Genomic DNA, 23,730 nt, shown 5'->3' with positions numbered 1-23,730 from the left:
CTGAGACAGGTGGACTGACAAATACTAGTGTACATTGCATGTTAAAGAGATTCAAATAGGTACTATTATAGCAAATTGGGAAGGACCAGTCATCGCAGCTCTTTGGTACTGGCAAAAGCATATTTAAGACAGGGTGTCAAGTCTGGCTAAACTGTCAGCCCACATTCAGGAAACATGAGTTTGGGGCTCAAAAGAGAGTCTAACGATTCTATGGATGCTCAGAAGAGACGGCCCAGGCAGAGGTGGCCCCGGGCGCACTCTCTGTTAGGAGTGCGGGACAAGCCTGGGACCGGCCAGGCGCAGACCTCGGTCTCACACTCCCACGGCGGGACTGCAGTTTACTCTTCAGCAGCATTCCCCTCATACGCCTGCCCTATTAGGGCCCTCAGAAAGGTGAGTGTTCAGTGTCTACAGAAATGGCAAAAGCAATTCAGGCAGAATTGCTTATAATTCTTTCAATCAATAAATATTTATTAAGGGTGAACAGCATGTGTCAAAGCATGCTCGCTGCAAGGAAACACATGAGCAAAAAGGCCACTGCCTTTAAGAAGCCTAAAGGCAACAATAAAAAGGAAGATGAGGGCTTCTCCTTTTAAAATTAGAGGGAAATGAATAAAACAGGGAGAAAGGCAATTATGAAAATAAGCAGATAGCAAGTCATGAAAAAAATCACCAAGCAGTTTCAACCAAAGGGAAATTTTCTAAGTATCTTTATGACAGAGGTACTGACCTTACCTCTCACCGTAAAATGAGGTAGAGGGAGGGCTGGTGCTTGGCCAGTAATCCTGCTGGGACTCTAGATCTCTCATTTGGCTCAGTATCCATACGGACAAACCTAGTCAGTCATTACCACTGGAAAGAAGCCCTGGAGTGTTATACCTGTTGAAGTGTGGAGGAAAGGGGACTCAGGAAAAGCTAGCAGAATTCAGCCTAGGTGAAAACCTCCTCTTCTCCTAGCTCAGCCCTGTTGTGAGCAGGTGCTAGCCACCAGCACAGAAGGAGACAAACCATTCACCCAGGCATACTCACCGCTATTGCCCACCAATGGCGCAGTCTGCATACAGCATAGGCAAGTATTAACACTTTGAATCGAAAAACTGCCAAAAGCTATATTAAAAAAAGACAAGTTTTTAAAAATACATACAAAAGTAAGCAATTTAGTTTTCTGAGGAACCCACCAAAGTGCCTTCATTATTCTGATTTAGCTGAAGACTGCCACAGACTAGCATTGGTCTATACGCTAGCATTCGAGATTCCTGCTCTAGAACTTATATAATACCACTCAAATAAGTATTTAAATCAACTTCTCATTCCCAAGAAAAAGATATAAATTAAATGCTTGTTTTTCCTTTCTGTTTGAGTCCATATATATATTTGATATACTTTTAAGATTGGAAAACATGTTATGAAAGTTCACTTATCCACTTCAGGAACAAATGCTCACTACCGAAAGGCAGCATGTTTTTAGTCAAGTCTACTGTAAAGCTCTGGGTTACTGGGATACTGGAAGAGTTCAGCGTACGCCAGCAGCTACTATCTGATTACTTAGGGTGATTCTGGGATTTTTGTGAAACTCTTTAGTGTATTATTATCCCATGTAATCCCCACCACAAAAACCATGGTCAACTGCTATCATCAAACCTATTACACAGATAAGATGGGCAGAAAAATTGTGAAAAACCACACACTCAGTGAGGAAGCCAGGCTTTGAATCCAGGTAGCGTGACTACAAAGATCACTATACTCTTAACCACTATAGTACAGCTGTCTTAGTAACTAGGAAATAAACACAGAATAAAGGGTACCAATTTTACTTAGAAAATATGCTTATTCTGAGTTGGGAGAAGTCAGGCTGACTCCTGAGACTCAGTGTTGGCATCGGCCAATAGTTCCTCACTAATCAAACTGCCGAAAGGCTGGAGGCTAAACTTTTTTTCTGCCGTTGACTAGATAATCTCACATAAGATCCTTTTACATGAATGAAGTTCACAAGTTGTATTTGTTTTTAATTTGCTGTTTTCATTAAAAATGTGTTTCCCAACAATTTCCTAATCATTTAGTTTCTCTACTCATTCCAAACTCTGTGTTCTGGACTTGGTGAAAGAGTAAGTCTCTATCTTAAAAGTCTCCCAGATCCCAGTTTCCTAGCCCCTGCATGGGAGTTCTTCCTCTCTAAGCTATTTGTCTAGTAACCCCCTAAACTTAAGAGTACAGACAACCAATGGAGATCTAGAGTCTAGAATTCAGTACAATTTGGGTTTATTCAGTACAATAAACCCAAAAACTTCAGGGGGAATTTTTCATTGGCGCCAGTGAGGTCGCCTTCATGGAAACTTTTAAGCAAGTCCTCGACTCACAGAAAAGGTCAGTGTTGAAAAAAGATACTTGTCCTGTCATATATGGAACAAAATGGCACATGGAGAAATGACTTGGTAATTACAAAAGATAAGAAATAACTGCAAGTGACTTTTATGGTCAGTTACACACTTCGATCTGAACATCAAAAACTTACAACCTTATTTGAGCACAGTGTTTTAACTGGAAATAAAGAAAATCACATTAATGGCAACTAATTACTTTTTAAACTCCCGATCGGGATTCCTGTTGGTGAAAGAAAAAAAGTAATGAATGTTGCAAGAGTAGGAGGAGGCCCAGCACTCTGTCTGTGCCGTGTTGGCGGGAGGCCTTCCCGCCTTCCCAGGAGCACCAGGCGGCCGTCCTGCTCACCGCCAGCTTTGAAGAGTCTAGACTTCAATACAACTACCAGGGGATTAATCTGGCTTCCTGGCAATTCCTGACTCAGGCTATTTTAAGGTAAGTTCAGCAAGGGAAATAAGGGGAAAAAAGAGAAATCAATTTTGTTGTTTGTATGTCAATAATTTCAAAAGAAATAAATATCAAGAGATTTGGAATATAACATGTTCTGCCACCAACTTCAATGACCTAGGGTAGTTCAACACACTGAACCGTGAAACTGGATTTCTTACATTAGTGGTTTTCAAAATATTCTGTAGCAGCCAAACACTTTTTCTTCTTTAGACACTATAAAAAACCCTAATACACAATACAGATAAGAATGAACCCTAACATATTACACAGATAAAAATGAACCCTAAGATACTATACAGATAAAAAAAATACCCTTAACATACTATGCAGATAAAAATGGAACTAGTTAGGCTGCAAGGGGGGAATGACAAGGATCCTGATCTTTGTTTAGTGGGAATTCCACTTCTTTCCCCATACACACTTCTGCAGTCCCCTTCAAAAACAAAACAAGGCCTTTTAGAGCTGTTTGAAAGCCATTTGAAAATATAATTATTAAAATTCTCAACCATAAATAATGACAGTGATTGCAGGTGATTCTTTTCAGCAGGATGTACCTGTTTTCCATGTATTATTTCACTGACTTTTCAGTATGATGATGATCTAATTTTAAATACTGAGGAAACTGAAACTTAGACCTAATCTATTCACAGAAATAAAACTAGTAGTAGTGTTGTGAAAGTCAGATTTTCCTGACTTTAAGGGTCCTACTTGTAACCATTGCATATACAGTTTCTAAAGAGAGTGAATAAAGTAGTTAAAATGAATTTAGGGGAACTCACTGTGAATTTTAATTGTCTAGGCTGTGTCTAGCACAATGTTAGCCTCTGATTTACTTACACTATAAAGAGATACCATGGAGATGTCTCAAACCCAGAGTCACGATGTTTCCTAAAAAGACAATGCTAGCCTAAAATGTCTGCCTCACCTACAGACAAATGCATCTACGTAATTCCACAACTGGCTCATGTTGTCCACGACTACCAATATAGAGCTTTCCTCAAATTCTATCAGAGAAGAATGAAACACATGCTTATTATTAAATAAAAATACACTGAGAGAGACTCGAGATGGCGGAGGAGTGAGTGGAAGTCACACTGACCTCCTTCCAGAACCAACCTGGAATTACAACTAAATTATGGAGAAATCACCTGGAACAAACAACTGAACAATAGCGAGAGAGGAGCCTTGTAACCTTGGGGACAGAAGAATCGGCTTTAGCGCAATCTAACTGGTAAGGAGTGCGGTATAGACCTGAGAGGGCGGGTGAGGCGCCCATGGGCAGCAGCACTAGAAGGATATTAAAAAGGTCAGTTGGATCCCCGTGAGAAGAGCAGGGTCTAAACCAAAAGCAGAGATCTCTAGTCCACAGCACCAGAACACAGAAAGTACACAGAAAACAGCCAGCTGTGAAAAGCGGCAGGGCTGCTCTCTGCCAGAGACAGGCGGCTGGAGATGCAAAGAAATGTTTAAAGGACCAGAGAATAAATTTTTGTTTGCAGCCACTTACCTGGTCTCCAGCAAAGGCGGGGGCAGAGTGGGCTAGAAACGCCTGAGGAGACACTGGGGAAGGAGGCTTTGGGGAGAGAACTGAGAGAGTAGCTGGTGGGATCTCGGTGCTGACTCATCCCCCACGCAGCAGCAGCCAACTTGCTCAGGTACAGACCACTCCCCCTGAGTGGCACCAGTGTCAAAGGACCCAACAGCCCTGCCCCATGCTGTTTAAGCTGCCTGCTGAGTGCAGAGTGGCAGCCACAGACAGTAGATCCCTGGCTAAAGGGGGCACAGAGATGTCTGGTGACACTGAGGGGAGACTGGAGAAGGAGGCTTTGGGGAGAGAACGGAGAGAGTAGCTGGCGGGATCCCAGTGCGGACGCCTCCCCCCAGCGGCAGCAGCGGGAGAGGACCCAATAACCCCGCCCCTAGGAGGGACTCCGCCCCCACCCTGAGCTGTCTAAGGAGGCCTGCTGAGTGCAGAGTGAATAGCTTAACAGCTGAAGGAGACAGCCACAAACAGTAGATTACTGGAAGTCTCAAACAGACTGTCTAAGGTCAGACAGGGTCAACATCTGACATTATCAGAGGCAGATCCACAAGGTAAAAACAATGGTCTCCAACCATAGACGTTCACACCACAAAGTCAGGAAATCAAGACAGATCAACTCAAGAAGCAGAAGCAAAAGAGAAGAGTCTCACAAATAATGGGAAGACAAAGAAATACACCCCACTCGAAGGGAAAGGAGGAATCACCACAAAGAGAACTAAATGAAATACAGGCAAGTAAACCATCAGATATTGAGTTCAAAACAATGGTTCTAAGGAAGCTCAATGAGCTCAGTGAGCTCAGAAAGAATTACCAAAAACTTCAGGGAAACTACCAGGAACTTATGCAAACTACATCAGCATAAAAAAGAACATGGAAACTATCAGTAAGAGACAAGAGGAAATGAAGAATACAATTTCTGAATTGGAGAACACAGTAGAAGCAATCAAAAGCAGGCTAGATGAAGCTGAGGACTGAATCAGCGAGCGGAGGATGAGGTAGAAAAAAGCTCCCAGGAAGAGCAAGAAAATGAAAAAAGACTCAAAAAGAATGAAGAGGCATTTAGGGAAATGCAGGACAACCTGAAATGGAATAATATCCGCATAACAGGGATACCAGAAGGAGAAGAGGATGAGGAAGGGATAGAGAACCTGTTTGAAAAAGTAATGATGGAAAACTTCCCTCACTGGAGGAGAGAAAAAGTCACCCAAGTCCAGGAAGCACAGAGGGTCCCATTCAAGAGGAACCCAATGAGGCCCACTCCAAGAAACATCATCATTAAAATGGCAAATATCAAAGGCAAACAGAGAATTCTAAAGCAAGCAAGGGAGAAAGAGGTAGTGACATATAAGGGAGCCCCAATACAGCTGGCAGCTGACTTCTCAACAGAAACACTGCAAGCCACAAGGGAATGGCAAGAAATATTCCAAGTCATGAAAAGCAAAGGCCTGCAACCAAGACTGCTCTACCCAGCAAGGTTCTCAATTAAAATGGAAGGCGAAATAAGCAGTTTCCCAGACAAAAGAAGGCTAAAAGAATACACCTCCACCAAACTAGAATTGCAAGATATGCTAAAGAGACTGCTTGAAAATGAAGAAAAAGTTTCTATGAATACCTAGTTCCTTTCAGAGTTGCCAATACTTGATAGTACCAATATTTTTAATACTCATTAATCTGATTGTGCAATGATGTTATTTTAGTTCTTCCTTTATTATTTGTTGAAACCTAACCTGTTTTAGTGTATTTCTTGCCCATTTCTATTTTTTTTTAAAAGCTTTAAATGACTTTTTGGTATTCTTTATCCATTTATTGATTTAAGGTTCGTAGAACTTTTTTCCCTAAAAAAACAAAATAAAACCTATTAACCATATTTTCGATGTGTTGCAAATACTTTTCTATTCTATTCCTGGTCCTTTAACTTTTTTTATATGTATATTACTATATAGTCTTAAATGTTTAATATAATCATAATGTCAATATTTACTTTATAGCTTCTTAGTTTGAATATTTTACTTCAGGTCATGAAAAATATTAGTTCTATTTTCTTCTTAAACTCCTTAGATTCTACGTATTGATTTTTAACTCTCCTGAATATTTCTTTTATAATGTGTGAAATAGGACTCTATGTGTTTTATTTCAAGTAATAGTGGTCCATGCACCTTATTTGTTGAGTAAGACTTATTTTATCCATTGATTTGAAATATCAACTTAATCATATATTATATTGTTAGATATATACATTTGTCTCTAGAATGCTCATTATATTTCATTGATCTACTTGATTATTTCTGTGCTGATGTCATGTTGGTTTAATTGCTGAGACTTTATAACGGTTTTAAATTTGATATTTTATAGTTACCTTTGACATCTAAAAAAATAAAATCAATCTGCATTTAAGAAAGAAAGACAGAAAGAAAGAGAGAGAGAGATGGAACTCCTACCTTTTGCGACAACATGGATGAAACTGGAGAATATTAAGCTAAGTGAAATAAGCCAGCTGATGAAAGACAAATACCATATGATCTCACCTATAAGTGGACTCTATTCAACAAAATAAACTAACGAACAAAATAAACCACAGGCATGGAACCATGGAGCAGACTGAAGGTGACCAGAGGGGATGGGGAAAGAGGATAATGGTTGAAAGAAAGGGAAGGGACTAGACAAAGAACATGTATGAATGACCCATAGACATGGACAACAGAGTGGGAATTGACTGTGGGAGCGAGGGGTGGGGGTGGGATGGGTGGAGGAGGGTAAAGGGGTAAAAATTGAGACAACTGTAATAGAATAAACATGATTTATAAATTAAAAAAAGAGTATTCTCACTAGATATAAAAATTAAAAAAATACACTGAAATCTATGTTGAGACAGAAAAGAAACTGCATTTTCATGCTGTCATTATATAAAGATAGAAATTTTCCTTTTAGTGATTAGTAGTCAATGGTTTCTATTTCGGCCATTTAAAAGAAAAAAGGCTTTTCTCCAAGAAAATCAGAACAGCTTCTGCTGCCTCCCTCACCTCTGATTATTCTTTTTTATCCTTGAAGTGAACAGATAATTCCTTAGAAAGAGGGAAAGAGAAGAATGGGCCAGTAACTAAAGAAGAGAAAGGTAGAGTTCAAGGGTAGAAGCAAATAGAACTGCACAGGATTTGAGATCTATTGAAAGGAAATTTGCCTTTTGGTTAACTCATCATATCTGAAATAAAATATACAACAGAGAATACTTACAAATATATCAAAATAAGAAGAGTAGAAGTCATAGTGTACCACCTCCTTCTCTAATGTGTTCTCAATGCCTCCATTCACCTGGGAGGGAAGAGGAAAAAGTAAAAACAAAAGATTCGTAAGTGAAAGTGATACAAGAAACATATAAATAAGGTTCCATATAAACTTTTCTGCCTATCTTCTCAGAATTCAGAAATGCTAAAATATAGAACCCTTATACTTCTAAATAGGAAAATGCTAAACGGAATTCTGAATTCATTCAACAAATGTAAATGTATAATGAAAAACAACGCATTTTTTGTAGTTCATATTTTGGCAAACTAAAATTTTAAATTAAAAAAACACCCTCAAACTTTATTTCAGAAGAGAAAAACTTAGCCCAAACTTAAAATCCTAGAAACATATACTTTGAAAAAAGACAATTCATATTTCTCTAGGGCTTCTCTCACTTTCTAATCACTCTCTACTGCTTTAGGTCTTGAAAGTAGATTTGACAGAATGTACTTTTAGACTGGAATGGAGTCTGAGAAATACAAAACAAGCTAATCAATCAAGGATGAGACTACATTTGAGGCCTGAGCACCTGGGTATAGTTAACTGATGAAGAAGAAAGGGAAAGGCAGGGGTGGGTGTATGCTGGGGGAGACCATGTTAAGTTAGACATCCAACTGGACATGGCAGGTAGGTCACAATAGAGCAAGACACTAACTTCTGGAAGATCTCAAAACCATGTCTTCTAGTCTACTCTGGAACCTGTAAGAGCTCCCTATTACAGTAAGTCCAACATTTCTACATAGGAAAGAATGTTAATAGTCTAGAACCAGCTTACCTATGCCAAGTTCATTTTTCTACAAGCATTTTCTGTAGACACTTTCTAGCTGGACTAATATTTCCTCTGTCTCTGCCTGTCTCCTCCAACACACAGACACGTGCAACCGCAAGCACACACTCCTGCTCCAGTGCTTCTGCTTACCTTGCTCTCCAAACCCTTTCCCTATTGTTCCCACAATCTAATTCCAGTTCATTCTCCTATCCCAAATTCCACCCATCCTTCTACCCAATCTTCCACATCCAGTTCACAGTCCATCTTCTCCACTTACTCCTCAGATAATTCCAACTCACTGACTTCCCCCTAATCTGAATTTGTTACAGTTGGTTATCACAGTGTAACTACAGAACATAGTGACAGCGGATAATAAAATCAGAATCAGAAACAGGAGAGTAGTAAGTACCTGAAACATAAATGTAACAATAGTGAGAGAATAACCAACATTTTCCCTCTTTCACGGTAAAAATTATTTCAGTTAATAATAAATTACATAATCTATAATTGTGAAGAGTTTTATAACTGCAAGGGGCTGCTGTACAGGATATTATTTTCACTTGATCCTCACAGGAATTCACAAGGCAGGCAGGACAGGAATTAGTTCAGCTCACTGAGAAACCAAAACCTAGAGAACTGAAATGGCTTGCCTCTTAAGGCCGCAGAACTGGTCATGATTGTTCCCGGTTGAATTAGAAGCATTTTGACACCTTCTAGTACACCAGTTAGAAATTAATAAAACAAGCAGAGCCCTTTTTCGAACCATAATCTCATTCAAAGTGTCAAAGCTAAAATAAACTACTTCCTTTCTGTTGCTTTTTGGATCCCTGTCCTTATCAGTCTAAAGAGTCTGAGGGAGAAGAGTTTAAAGAGAAAGGACAGTCCTCAGGGAATTCAAGCCATGGTGAATTCCAGATTCAATTCCAGCCATCAGTTCACTCGGGGGTGCACTAGGAGGCCCTACACAGAATCAGAACCATCCCTTCAACTAGCCCAAACATCAGCTGCCCTAAGGTCCTCCAGAGGAAAATGAACCACTGTGGTATAAGGCTTCTGTAGGCTCACCCGTCTGCACTCCATGCTGGGTCAGTGCCAGTCAACTCCCTGGAGCAGGGAAGCAAAGTGGCTACGCCAAAGTCATATATAAATGCAAAGTATTTTGGTATTGTTATGATTGCATAGAACAGTTTGGTCCCCATATGCTTCTGAAGGCCTAAGTACCCTTTATGCTATTTCTTTTTTTAAAGAAAAATACTAGAGGCAATATAAGACATGTATATCTCCTTAGCTAAACTTTATTATCTTTTTTGTGGAACTTGCAACACCTGAAGCAGCAACCTGTACCCTGGTACTCAGTTAATGTACAGAACAAACTGACAGTAACCAGAGGGAAGGGGGAGGGGGATAATGGGGTTCTCGAGGAACATGTATAAAGGACCCATGGACAAAGCCAAAGCAGGCGTGGGACTGAGGGTGGGAGGTAGGGGTGGGTGAGCCTGGGGAGAGTGATAGCAGGAAAATGGAGACAACTGTACTTGAACAACAATAGAAATTTTTTTTAAATGAATTTGAGTGATTATTTACAGAGAGAGACAAAAGAAAATGTATCGTACTGTGTGTAGGGAAAAACCCACGTCAGAATTAACAATTCAAAGCAAACAGAACTAGAAATTGAATGTCTTAAAAAAAATTTTAAAAGTCATGATATACTATCTTAAAGATCGTATACTTTTGTGTGATCTTTTATGACTGAGTAAACTAGAAATCAATGGAAAAGTGAAGATAAAAACACATTTCTTAATTGCTAGACCTGGTGATTTTTCACTTGTAACACATTGCTTAGATGTAAACAGATCGCTTCTGATGAACAAGACCTAGTGCAGCCCACTTCACTTCCAGTCCAATTTTTTTTAACCAATAAAAAAGGAGAGAAGTGAGAAGTGTGATCCTGTGATCACAGCTCTGTCCCATGGCCTCTGTCACTTAAAAGCATGTAGCGATATTAGTGGTAAATCAGTGAATTCCTTGATTTTGTGCTGTCACTGCAATTGTTAAGTGTACTCCCCTAACACTGCTGCTATGCTTTCTTGTTAAAAGATGCATTTCTTTTTCACCCCTCATTATGCGGCTTTTAGTTTTAAAAATATATTACTCCTTAAATACATATTAATTTAAATATCTTCTCTTATGTGTACATATGGAACACACAGGAAAAGAGATATGAAATTACTGTGACATATCACTGGTTTTGTTGGTTTTAAACAAAAATAAGGCATATCTACAGTGCTAGATTAATAGAAGAAAACTCTGTAAACAGAAACTTAATAGATTCATGCTGCATATTACTGTGATTCTCAAATAAATCTTATTTTCTAATATAAGTATCTGCTGTCATGGAGTTTTGTTTCTGTATTAGTATAAAATTCAATGAGCCCAATTAACCTAATTTCTGAGAGTCTAGAGTCCAGAACTAAAATTGCAATTATGAATCAGAATATTGAAGTTTAGATTAAGATGTTGACTCTACAAAAAGGCAAAATCAAAAAATAATTTCAAAGAATCTCAGCATCTTTTCATATTTTTTTATATTTTAATAAATTTCTTATAAAGCACCTAGCACTATGCCTAGCAAAGAGTAACCTCTTAATAAAAAAACAACAGCCAAAAACTATTACTACCTAGGACTTAGCAAATATGTCTTGGAAATAAATGAACTATTGAAAATGGAGAGAGCAAACCACATTTTCCTGGGAGAAAAGCACTTTCGAAGAGTTTACCTATTATTGTTGGTAAGAAATGTAAACAGAAAACCAAGGCTTTTGGAGAAAACAGATTATGTTAGGTTAAATAGAATACATTATTAACTTCACCTGTCACCTTTTTACTTTTACTAAATAAATGTAGCAACTAGAGAACTTAAAATAACACATGAAGTTTGCATTATACTTCTACTGGACAGTGCTAGTCTAGCCCAGTTATTTTCAACTGGTGAGCCACAAGAATTTTTAAAGCATGCAACACCTGACTATGTAGTCAGGGGCACTGACTGATCTCTTTTTTCTTAGACTGTCAAATTAAAAAATGACAACAGCCAACACAGTAATAGTCATCTGATGTGAATGAATCAAAATTATACCTATTTTTTGTTGGACTGGCAAAAAATACATCTTTTGATGTGCCCCAGAACTTTAGTAATTGGTTTATGTGTGCCATGAGATTAAAAAGGTTGGAAATCGCTGGTCTAGACAATTATTTAACAATGTAACTGCATAAACCTAACAAAGCACAGACAAACCTCCAAATGCTTCTAGAACATTTTTTGAAAAAATATAAATAATCTGTATGCAAACGGTTAAATACACGCAAATTCTTAAATATGGAAATTAGAAAAGTAGATCCAACATCTAAAACATATTCCAGAAGCATGCTACATTTTTTGGAGGAAGGATCAGCAATCATTTTCTGAAAGGACCAGAGAATATGCATTTTTTGCCTTTTTGGGACAAAAGGACTCTGTCACAACTACTCTACTCAACCACTCAGCATAAAAGCCAGCCATACACAATATGGGCAGGGCTGTGTTCCAATAAAACTTTATTTATAAGAGCAGTCCAGCTGAACTTCACCCCCAAGCTACAGTGTGCTTGCCGGGTGAAATACCATGAATTCAAATTTCAAAATCCCAGACAGAATAAGTTTTAAATTAACTAGGTTTGGTTTAAAGAATAACAGTAAAGAAAAAAAATGTCCAGCTCAGCTGGAGAAGGCCAATGTTGCCTCAATTAGGAAAAAAAATGGAATTCACTGAGACAGAAATGGTGAGAAAATAAGAGCTCTGGCAGGTGTGGCTGAGTTGGTTGGAGCATCGTCCCACAGACCAAAGGGTCATGGGTTTAATTCTCAGTCAGGGAACATAACCAGGTTTCAATCCCTGGTTGTCACGTGTACTAGAAAGTGGCAAATCAATCTATCTCCCAACCTCCCTCTCTTTCTAAAAGCAATGAAAAAAATGTCCTTGGGTGATAAATAAATAAATAAGAAAATTATGTTTTGTCTCTGAAAACAATTCTTATACAGTCATGCAGGGAAAAAAAACACTTACATTTAACTCTATTATCCACAGTAATGTTACAAATAAGAGGTCAAAGGTGACAAACAAACAGAAAGTCCTCCTGACATCAGATATGCCTTTTTTTCCCCTTCCTTCATAGGACTCAATCCTGGCCATGAGCTGTGTAGGGTTGACGGAATGGACATTGCGCAAAGAAGCGTGAGAGGTCTGGCTCCCTGTGAGAACACTCTCCATGTCTTCTGGCACGGAGTTCATTCAGAAGGAGAGTTACAGGAGCTTTTTTCCAACTCCACCATCACTAGAGAGAAGAAATCTTTAGGGAATAAAAGAGAGACACCATGTTAAATCAGAGCTCACCTAACACCACAGGATCACCCACCCCGCCCCCGCCCCACCATGCAACTCTTCCTCAAAGCATGAGTTTTAACTGAAGACCCAGAGAGAATGTGAAAGGAGAAGTAATTCTTTTTTTAGATTTTTTTTATTGCTGTTCAATTGCAGTTGTCCCCATTTTTCCATTACTCTCCCCTGTCCTACCCATCCCCTATTCTCAATGTTAAGAATTAATACTACAAAATAGCTTTATGTAAAAGAATGACAGTAGAGAAGAATGCAAACTTATAGCCGTAAAGGACAAAGGACATTAATCACAACAAAAAGGTGTGCCTGATAACCTGGAGGCCTCTTGGTGAACAAACCCTCTCTTTCCCTGTGGGAAGATTATATCATATTCCTTTGGCTCTACTGAATGCACGTGCCTTTCTTTGGCCAATGTAACATGGGCAGAAGTTTGTGCGTCGCTTAAGTCCAGACCTTATGAACAAGTGTACAGTTCATCAGGCTCTTTTCTTTCTGCCATAATAACTAGCAATGTCCAGAAAGCAGAACATAAGAACATTTTCAAGATGGGTAAAATAAAATTTCAAAACGCTACTGGAATTTCCCTAAAGTAATATGATTCTATTTGGTACTATTCACAGTCCAGAACTCTCTTTACACTTGACCCTCATTTCTCTCCCTTCCCACACTCAGAAACAGAAGTCTTTTCCATATTTTCATACAATATGGTAAGATAAAATAACATGACATTTTGGAAACAATTTGGTATGTGAACTAAGATACTTTAAAATATTCATACAGCTTGATCTAGAAACCCTCTTTTTGAAATCCAGAAGAAATTAAATGTTGACCTTTTAGGCAAAATTTGATCTATGCCATTAGAGGTGGGGTTACTGATTGTCTTTGAGACAGAAGGAGGGAAAAGTGACTAGAGGTACAAGCCTAGTCAAGTTCAACTTCCTGGCCTAAGTAATGCTAACGTGACTCTGCTCACTTAGTAAAAATTTATTGACATAGGCAGTAGTTTTAGTGGTGTGTTTACCTATGAAAAATTCAAATGCTGTACACTTACGTATATGTACACATACGTGAATTGTATATGTTGTCTTTCAATAAAAATCTCTATCAAAAAAGACTTTATCATACCTATAATAACCTATTTGGAAAACAACCTAAATATCTAACAATAGGGGAATAATTATGTAAGTCATGGTATAGTTACAGTAGTCATTAAAACATAAAGCATTTATAGTAACATGAAAAATGCATGTATTACAATGGTAATTCGATTAAAATCTGGATACTAAATGGAATATACACATACACATAGTATGTTCACAACTCTGTGAAATATCAAAACCATACTATTAGCAGAATGTACCTGTAAAATATACCATATGTTAATACTGATTATCTCTGACTGATAAGATTATATTTTCCCCTTTTACTTTCTCTATTTTTTTCTAATTTCTTATTTTGCACATATTACATTTACAACAGAAGGAACTAAAATTCAAATATCATTTTTTTAGCATCCTGGACACATGTGACAGATTTCCTTGCCCGAGGCAGGGATGTGGCAGGAGGAAGCCTTGCACAGAGTATGCGCAGGGCTACAGCGTGAAGGATGAAGGGAAGAGCCCTCCTACCTGCTTTCAGCTGCTGATTAAAGGGAAAACCAGGGGCCAGAGCAGCATGGGTACCACAGAGGTTAACATGGTGGCAGTGGGAGGTGCTGACCTGACAGTCTAGCCTGGGAAAAAAACACGACTGGCTGAGGAGCTGAACCCTTCCAGAGCACACAGAACTTTGGGCCAGATTAAAAGGGAGGGAGGGCAGAGACTCGCTCCTTCTCTTCCTCTGGGACCCGTGCATAGCTGCATGGGCCAGAGCACTTGCAGGACCCAGTGGGCCCTGGGAACTGCATGGCCAGGTGACAGGCAATAGGCCCCATGGACGGAGTCCCTGCATGGGAGGCTGCCGTGGTCGCCAGCAGCCCTGGGCCTCTGGTGTAGGAAGCTGCTGTGTGGTGATGGCAGTGCAGGCGATATGCAGAGGCTCCAGGGAGACTGAAACCAGAGAGCTGTCCACTTAGCAGCCTTGTGCTTGGTAGGGCCGCTAAGAATGGGGGGGATTCCTGGGCATGGTTTTGGGTTTGTCTTTTTGGGAACAGTTTTTTTCTACATGTTGCAGAAGAGAGGAACCTGGAGCCAGGGGGTCCTGAGTGCCCCCAAATGGTACATTTTAATAAAGATCTTTTTCCTTCCCCACCAACCTTTGTCGTAGGCCTGTGCTCGGCAGCTGGTAGCTGAACCTTCCTTTTGTTCAGTAGCACTGAGATACTCTCTGGGGTTGGCTTAAGGAAAGCTATGCCTGAGTACTGAATAGCTGTACATGCAGAAACAAAAATCTGTAATTCAAGATTTATTCCAACCATGGGGAAAGCATGAGAAATGAGGACTGGCATCGAGAATTATAAAATAAAAACACCCCCTTATCTTTTTCTCAAATTTATGTGCAGAAATGAGAATCCTCTTTTGTTGTTTAGGTTTCTAAAAATGAGATTCATGTAGTTATTATTTTATCTAAATGGAAAACTATCTTCCACTGTACTATATTAGCTGGCTACTTCTACAACTATGCTGTATTAAACTACCTCAAAACTCAATGGCTTAAAACAACCCATATTCATTCTCAAGCTCACAGCTGAGCAGGCCACCTTAAGTTCAGCTGACCTAGACTGAGCTCAGCTGGGAACTCTGCTACAGGCTGGGCTTTGTAGAACTTGGCTTCAAACTGTGTTGGGTGAGTGGGTCTAAGTCTTCTTTCTACATGTATCTTCCTCCTTGGATCAGGACTGTCTGGGGCATGCTCTTTTATGGCAATTGGCAAGAGCACATTAGAATAGCTAGATCATATAAACACATTTAAAATCTCTGTATATAACATCGTATCTGCTCACCGTCTATTGGCCAAAATATGTCTCAGGCCAAACCCAAAGGCAGTAGAGCTGGGGTGTACACTCTACCCAAAGAGAGAGTGTAGGTAAGTGAATATTTGTTGATTGTTATTCCAATCTACCACAACTATCAATGTTCTAAATCAGGAGTTGACAAACTACAGCCTGCAGATTAAGTACGGCCTTTTGCCTGTTTTTGAATACTGAGCTTTATTAGAACACAACCATACCCACTCTTTTTGTCTATGGATGCTTTCACACTAAGATGGCAGAGATGATTTGTTCCAATGGAGACCATATGGTTACAAAGCTGGGCCAAATCTATAGCTGACTCAGCTTAGAACTGATACTACCCAGATGGCAAACAGCAGTTTCTTTGGAGCAGTAGCTACCACTGCTAGGGCTTTACAAAGTCTCATAATTTCTCATCGCTTCCTGGGAGGAGTAAAGAGTCAAAACAAGTCTCTCAACCCAACCAACCAGCCTTCTCAGTACTATTCTGGCAACAGCCATGACACTGTTCTCCTCTGAAAGAGTGTCAGAATAACAGACATTAAAAATATTTAATTCAGAAAGACCTTAGTCATCATCTTATCCAAAGGTACAGGGAGCAGATTTGGCTTAAGACATGTTTTGCTTGGTCTTATACAGTGTTTCTAAAAATTTCAAACTGTTAACATTTTAAATAGTAATTTTTCATATAAAAACCCAGATGTCCAGCTTCTCTTGAAAAGTTAGGAGATATAGAATCACCAGGCCTGCATTTCCTTACCATGATGAAAAAAGCCATGGCACACGCATTAGCTTTAGTCTTGACCTAGCCTGGCGGCATTGGAGTTTTCTACTGTGATCTATTCCCACTCCCTTGTTTTACAGGCAAAGAAGTGCATTAATACCTGAAGACTGTCTCTCATCCTGTTGTTTCAGAGCTCTCTTCATCTTTGTTATCAAAGTTATTTTTGCCTATAAAGTAAATGTTTACTTATATTAAAACAAAAAGAAGCTGAAGCCTTGTGTGGATTATAGGGATGCACCCATCTAAGAGATATTTCAAGACATATATTAGGATTAAAATTTTGGTCTTCCATTTCTTTCCTCTCCATCACCTTGCCTCACCTCAGATTCCTAGAAGGAAATCAGTTATTGCAAAGTAGGTGAAAAATTCCATAAAGCATTTCAATAAAAATCACCTAACCAATTGTTTATTACTTTAAAAACCTTTCCTGAGATAAGGAGTAAAATTTTGACAGCAGATCCCTATTAATTTGCCTACAGAAATAAGTGAAATACTTCTAAAAGAAAAAAAAAAAGACTTGTGTGCATGTATGAAACTCTGCAAGGCTTTTTATAGATCTGCCCATATCATCGAGGCTTCAATGGGGAAAAGGTACAGCAGAGAATTTTGAAATAACTAAAGTAGTAACACTGCCCTATGAGAGTTAAACTATAAGTTCAACACAGAATGAATTCAGAGTAGATGTGCTGTGTCCTTGAAGAAGCAAACTGGCTCACAGACCAAGATATGAGTATAAAGTGACAGGACATATTTCGATCTCAAGGGGAGAAGAGGGAATTTGCCAAGAAGAAAGTCTGGAAGCACAGGAAAAGAAATGTCACAGGCAAATGGCAGCAGTACCCAGCCTGGCACTCCATCCACTGGCCAGATTAATTCCTATGATGAATGTAAAAGCATGAGGGTACTGTCAATCCTTTTTCACACTAAACAATTTAATAATTCCCTGTATGCCTCCCACAACCTTTTAAAATTCTGTTTCTTATTAAAATTATATTCATTGTAAGGAAACAACAGATGGGTCAGCTTGAAATTAATATTTAGTTTACATGGCAGCTATAATGTTCACTGTACATTCTGAGACACGAGTCTACTGACAAGAAGCAGAGCCACTCTCCACAGGACTCTGCAGCCAGAAGCTGATAATCATGCCTCTTGGTCAGCAATAAAGAGGGCTGCAGTCGAACCCTAAGAAAGTCATTACTGTGAGAAGCTTTTTAAGAGGTAGACTCTAGACATGTCCTGATGACCCACAACAGCATTATCGGGTACAAAGTGCTCTTTGGGAACTTCTACAGATACCATTCAGATAACAACCCAATATTAGTTAGCTACCACTAAGTATTAGCATATCCTGTATACAGTATGCAAGTAGTAATGTTTGGAAACAGAATTATAAGAGGTTGTATCATCACTACTGTATTCTGCCAATATCTCTTTATAAACTAACATGACAATCACCTTTAACTTTCCTTAAGTAGAATTATTAAACCAGCTGTCAGGCTCAAACCAAAGTTACAATACCTGAACTTGTGCAATGGTAATACAACATTTGCTTATTTTAAATCTGACTTGCAAGTATTTCGGTCTGATTACTAATTCATAACCAATAAAAAGGGTAGTTACACAGTTTAGCCAAAAGTTTTTAATTAGTACACAAAATCTTCAAAAACTCAGTATTCATAAGTAAGCTCTAAAGATTCTGACATACATCCTCTCAACTCAGCAAATCTAGCTAATATTTGGATTTCTAAAAAATAAGGTTTAAGATTTACCACTCGGTATCAATGTATGTCTTACCAGAAAGAACAAAGATGTAAAATACATCTTTAAAAACTAATAAAATACAAAAGCTAAGTAAATGATAGATTTAATCAAAATGGGAGGTTTTGAGAGTTTACTTTTTAATCATTTTGGTATTTTAAAGATGTAAGTATGGAAATAGTAGTGTGAACTCTGAGGAAGAATATGCCTATTAAGAAGGGCTCCTGGTGGCTTATCAGAACTCAGATTTAAACAAACAAACAAACAACACAGAGCCTAGCTATTTCTACATATGGGCCTCTCACAGAAATTGCTCTTCAGGGAGAAGCCTGCACTGAATTACCTTCCTCTGCATTGAACTGCCTTCCTGCACTGTGTTTATGCCATCTTAGCATGCCCTTATAAAGGAGCTCCGGGAATCCTGTTTCAAAAAACAGGTTCCATCAGCTTCTTCACCGACCAATCAGAGAAGCCCCATTCTGACCAATCAGGACAGTGCCTTTTTGACCAATCAGACCATGAGGATTTGGAGTCCTCCTTGCCACAAGGATAAACCAATTAGGGACCAGGAGTGGGGACTTCTGTCTATATAAGCCAGCTCTCCTCTGGCTTGGGGAGCACACTTTACCTTTCCACTTAAGACTGAAGAGTGAGTTTCCCTTGCCGAGGAAGCAAAGTAGCCCAGAATGAGGCAGACTAGGGTACAGTAGAACAGAGCAGACCGGCACAGTGTGAAGCTTCTGGCATGGAGCAGAGCAGAGCTGTCTAGCTGGAGAGGGGTCTGGCCCCAGGGCCAATTCAGTTGTGCTGTTTTCACAGAAGTGATGTATCTCAATTGAGCTGTTCTGCACTGCATAGTTTCCTTCTTCACCTCCCCCTACTTGGAGACTCCTGTTGGTGCTGAACTGACACCAATTACTATTGGTTGACAGTAGATTATCTGAACAGTGAAATTTTTTTTGAAGATTGATACTTATTTTCTTAACCCTACAATCAGAGACTATATGCTATTTGAGAGTAAAATACGTCATGTCCACAAAATTGATCATAAAACTAGACTACTAAAAGTATGTAAAAGTCTTGCATTTAGGAACTATAAAGAAAACCAACAATGCTCAAAGGAGATATTTAAGACATTGTAATACTGAAAATAATAACATTTAAATATATTTACAAATTAAATAACCTACAGAAAACAGTGAGAGTAAAAACAGTAAAAAGTTATCGAACTTGAGCTTACCATCAAATTCACTTCCTTAAAGTGCTTTCATTACTCTTCGAAATTACTTTTTAAATAAAGAGTAAAAATAAAGAATTGGGCATTTAATAAAGTTATAAAAACTACAAGTATCCTATGGGGGAAAATATAAAAAATAAAATATATGACTACAGTTAATAAACATATCCAAAAGGAGGATGATAATTTTTCCAAGCGGGGGCATGGATAAGATGTGATTCATTATACTAAATTCTACTTTTGTACGTGAATAAACATTTCCACAAATTTTACATTTAAAAGAAATTTAAAATAAATAAACCCAAGAATCAGCCTTTTAAAACAGTAAATAGGCAAACCTAAATTGAGGAGGAAGAGGCTAAGAAAGGAATGCAAATACCACTATAGAAAAGGTTATTTTTTCAAAATACATGTGATACTTTACATTAATTACATTTGGAAATCATAAAGGCAATACTCTGGAAGATGCAGATGGCCTGAATAGAATGATCCACACCAAAAAGAAAAGGGAAAAAGCTGACAAAGAAACACCTAGCAAAGGAACTAGAGTCAGACAATTTGATAGATACTTCAAAATTTGAAATAAAAGATAAAATCCTATAAACTGTTACAGTACATTAAAATGAGAGCTATCCTATCATTAAATAAAGGTAGCATGATAGTGACATTACCTGACCAAGAACACACAAGAAGATAACACAACAAAAGTATAAACTAATTCCACCTGTTAATTTATTACTATGTAACACGTGTACCATATATTAACATAATGAAAAAAACAATAGTTTTTTTACACCAAGATTGTGTCAGACACAATGCTGAGTATTTAACATATATTAATTACATGTTTAAGCCTCACAACAGCTCTCACAAACAGGATCCATGTACTAGAAATATTCCTGAAACATTACGTAAGTCAAAATCATTGAACTAAAAGCTAAACCTAATAGGAAGGAAGATATTTCTGTTTACCCATTAAAATGTTTCATTGCATTTCAAAAGCATACATGAACTCAAACTTACAATTCATGCAGGACAAAAAAACATTACATTTTGACTGGTTTTTAATTTGGGGGTACTGGCTAAACATCTAATATCTCCCACTTTTCTTAAAATGTGTCTCTCTCAAGTTTTTTATCCCCATGTTTTCAAAGAGACATAAGGAAATATATTAGTAATGTAAGAAAAACAGTGTAAGCTGAAAGAATATTGGCAACTGACAATGAGGCTTGGGAGGAACTAGAGGCAAAGAGGAGAGGAATGTGTGCAGGATCTTCACAGACCACACATATGGACACAGAGACACGTTTTTGATTTATCAGTATAAGCCATAAATCTGAACAGTAATAAGAAATTTACCAAGCATCAAGCATTAATTCAATTTTAAAAAATAAAACCAGAGAAGATCAAGGAAAACGCATAACTTGAAAGTCACCATCTAACCTTTACTTTTCTAAGGTTTTCTGCAAAGAAAAACTTCTGTAAACCAAAAAATATCTACAGATGATGATGTCATCAAAACCCAATTGCAAAGGAATAAAACTATTAAAATAGTCATTCTAATAATACATGGAGAAAGAAATCTACAAATCAAAATATACTTAAGTTTTCCTTTAATACTTAATAAAGCAACTATTTGCATAAGCTATGTATTAGAAAAAATTGTAGATAATGGAACAGATGATTTTAGGATGAGAAGTTCTAAGAAAATCCATAAAGGGAAACAGCTCTAATACATAAAAATCAAAACTTCTCTATCTTAAAAAAACCTTAAAAATGATTTAAAAAATAAAGAAATGATTAAAACTTAATTAGAAAAATAAGCAAAAAAAGACAAGGCACACAAGAAAAATAAGTATATTGATAAAACAAAAGAAATTCTCACCAATACCACTAAGTTTTTTTAGAGAAGCAAATTAAATTTATCAGCCCTAGCTGGTGTGGCGCAGTGGACTGAGTGTCAGCCTGCAAACTAAAAAGTCGCTGGTTGGATTCCCAGTCACGGCACATGCCTGGGTTGCAGGCCAGGTCCCCAGTAGGGGGCGCATGAGAGGCAACCACACATTGATGTTTCTCTTTCTCCCTCCCTTCCCCTCTCTAAAAATAAATAAATGTAATTTTTTTTAATTTTTTATTTTTAAATCATGTTTATTCTATTAGAGTTGTCTCATTTTCCCCTTCTGCCCCCCTCAACCCAACCCACCCTGTCCCCCTCTCTCACAGTCAATTCCTACTTTGTTGTCCATGTCCGTGGGTCATTCATACATGTTCTTTGTTTAGTTCCTTCTCCTTCTTTCCACCATTGTTCTCCCCCATCCCCTCTGGTCACTTTAAGTCTGCTCCATGTTTCCGTGCCTGTGGTTTATTTTGTTCGTTAGTTTATTTTGTTGAATAGATTCCATTTATAGGTGAGATCATATGGTATTTGTCTTTCACTGACTGACTTACTTCACTTAGCCCAATATTCTCTTGAGAATTGCACTCTCAATAAATGCAATCTTAAAAAAAATTATCTAATTATTTATTAGTTTCCTGAGACCTTCAGTAGACCTCAAACTCCTTAATCTTGCGTAATCTAGCACATGGTCTACTTCTGTGTGCTTCTCCAATACAACTTTACCATGTTAAAAAGTCAAAAGCAGTTTCCTAAAAAAAAATTACATTCTCTAGAACCTCTGTATTTTCCTCTCTAAGTGAAGTGCTACTCTCCTTATCTCTATGGCTCTTACTCTTCCCATAAGCCTTAACTCAAAGGTCACCTTCTTACGTAAGCTTTTGTTTCCTCCTACTATTTCTTCCACAACTATCAGAGAATAGGGTTACACAGACCTCTATAATAACTTCTATTACACAACATTAAGATTATTTTTGCTTAAGTGGAAAGACACTAGAGACAAAAAAATGGTGGCCATTTAAAATAGAAAAAAAATACTGTTAACCAGTAGACAGTCTTGTCCAGAGTGCTGGGGGAGTCTCCCCCATTGGCGAAGATGGCGGCAGGGGGGAGGTTCTTACACTGAGCACATGGAAAACTAGAAATATCAGTGGATAAGGACCTAGCAAGATAATTGGATAGGGGAAAAGCCCCACCCCCACCCCCGCCACCCCCTTACTAGATCCAAAGGCAGACACACGCCCCACAGAAATCAAAATGGTGCAGGGCAGGTTCTGGACCAAAGTGGTCTGTCAATCTAGCTTGGGGAAAGAAGGTATTGGTTGGGAGTTGGTCCCACCCATAGCTAACGAAGGTTTGGGAAGCTGATTGGTCATGTGGAGAAACCACCTCGTCTGTCCCACATCCAAGCTAATATTTCTCCAAGGAACAAAGAGGTTGTTCTTGCTCATGACCTGCAGTGTCTTTGCCTGTTCTCTCCATGGGCCACATGGCCAATAGCCTCCAGGAGGGGGCCCTTCTCTTTCTCTTGCGCACCAGTTTATGTACTGGCTTATACACTCAAGTGCTCTCTTGCCTGGGGGTAGGCAAATGTGCAGCCCAGCAGCCACATGGCCTCCACACGCAGGACCCAGTAGGGAGCTTGAAATGAACTGCGGCCAGGAATAAACTAAGATACCAAGATGGGGACTGAGACCACCTAGCAGCCATCTGCGGGCTCCAAAGGGCAGTACTTTAAATTGGAGCAAGCGCTCCAGACACTGGCTTTTGTCTTGCTCTTTCTGAGGAGAGGGGCTTTAAGACAGGAGTCCACCATTCTGCCAGATGGCCCAGCACCTAAATAAAACCTCTTTCCCCTTTCACCAGCCATCTGCCTCACAAATTTGGTTTTTGTGGTGAAAGGCAGCCAAACTCCCATTTTTGTTCAGTTGCAATATAACACACTAAGAAATAGATTTCACAAAAATGTGCAAGGTCCTAACATTGAAAACTATAAAACACTGCTTAGAGAAATAAAAGAAAATAAAAATAAATAGAGAGATATTTCAATTCTCCCCAAATTAATCTACAGATCCAACTGAATCCCAATCATAATCCCATTAAGCCTTTAGTAGAATTGACAAGGCAATTCTAAAATATATGTAAAAATACAAAAAAATGGGAACAGCCAAAACAACCTTGAAAAAAGAACAAAATTGGAACGCACACTGTTTAACTTAAAGATTTCTCTAAAGCTTCAGTAAAGAAAA

The 23,730-nt window shown here is 38.5% G+C and overlaps 1 protein-coding gene across 4 annotated transcripts in view; it reads right to left on the bottom strand.

Annotated features, from left to right (window-relative positions):
- Positions 1-23,730, bottom strand: part of STARD3NL (STARD3 N-terminal like) — a 64,484-nt gene that overhangs the window by 28,732 nt on the left and 12,022 nt on the right. For 2 of the 4 annotated variants that reach the window (XM_054564031.1, XM_054564030.1), the window contains 3 exons: positions 12,526-12,808; positions 7,604-7,681; positions 1,030-1,107 (listed from right to left, as the gene is read on the bottom strand). In XM_054564031.1, coding sequence (XP_054420006.1) covers positions 1,030-1,107; positions 7,604-7,681; positions 12,526-12,750 — 381 coding nt within the window. In that variant the 5' untranslated portion in view covers positions 12,751-12,808. Of the gene's footprint in view, positions 1-1,029; positions 1,108-7,603; positions 7,682-12,525; positions 12,809-14,483; positions 14,590-16,689; positions 16,956-23,730 lie in introns of those variants that run through there. The other 2 variants (XM_054564032.1, XM_054564033.1) reach the window with 2 other exon arrangements.

The sequence above is a fragment of the Pteronotus mesoamericanus genome, unplaced genomic scaffold (assembly GCF_021234165.1).
Source record: "Pteronotus mesoamericanus isolate MK-2021 breed Mesoamerican mustached bat unplaced genomic scaffold, CSHL_Meso_final scaffold_85, whole genome shotgun sequence".
In the NCBI taxonomy this organism is placed as follows: domain Eukaryota; kingdom Metazoa; phylum Chordata; class Mammalia; order Chiroptera; family Mormoopidae; genus Pteronotus; species Pteronotus mesoamericanus.
Note: the sequence above shows the minus strand (reverse complement) of the source record. Positions and strands in the feature narration are given on the sequence as shown.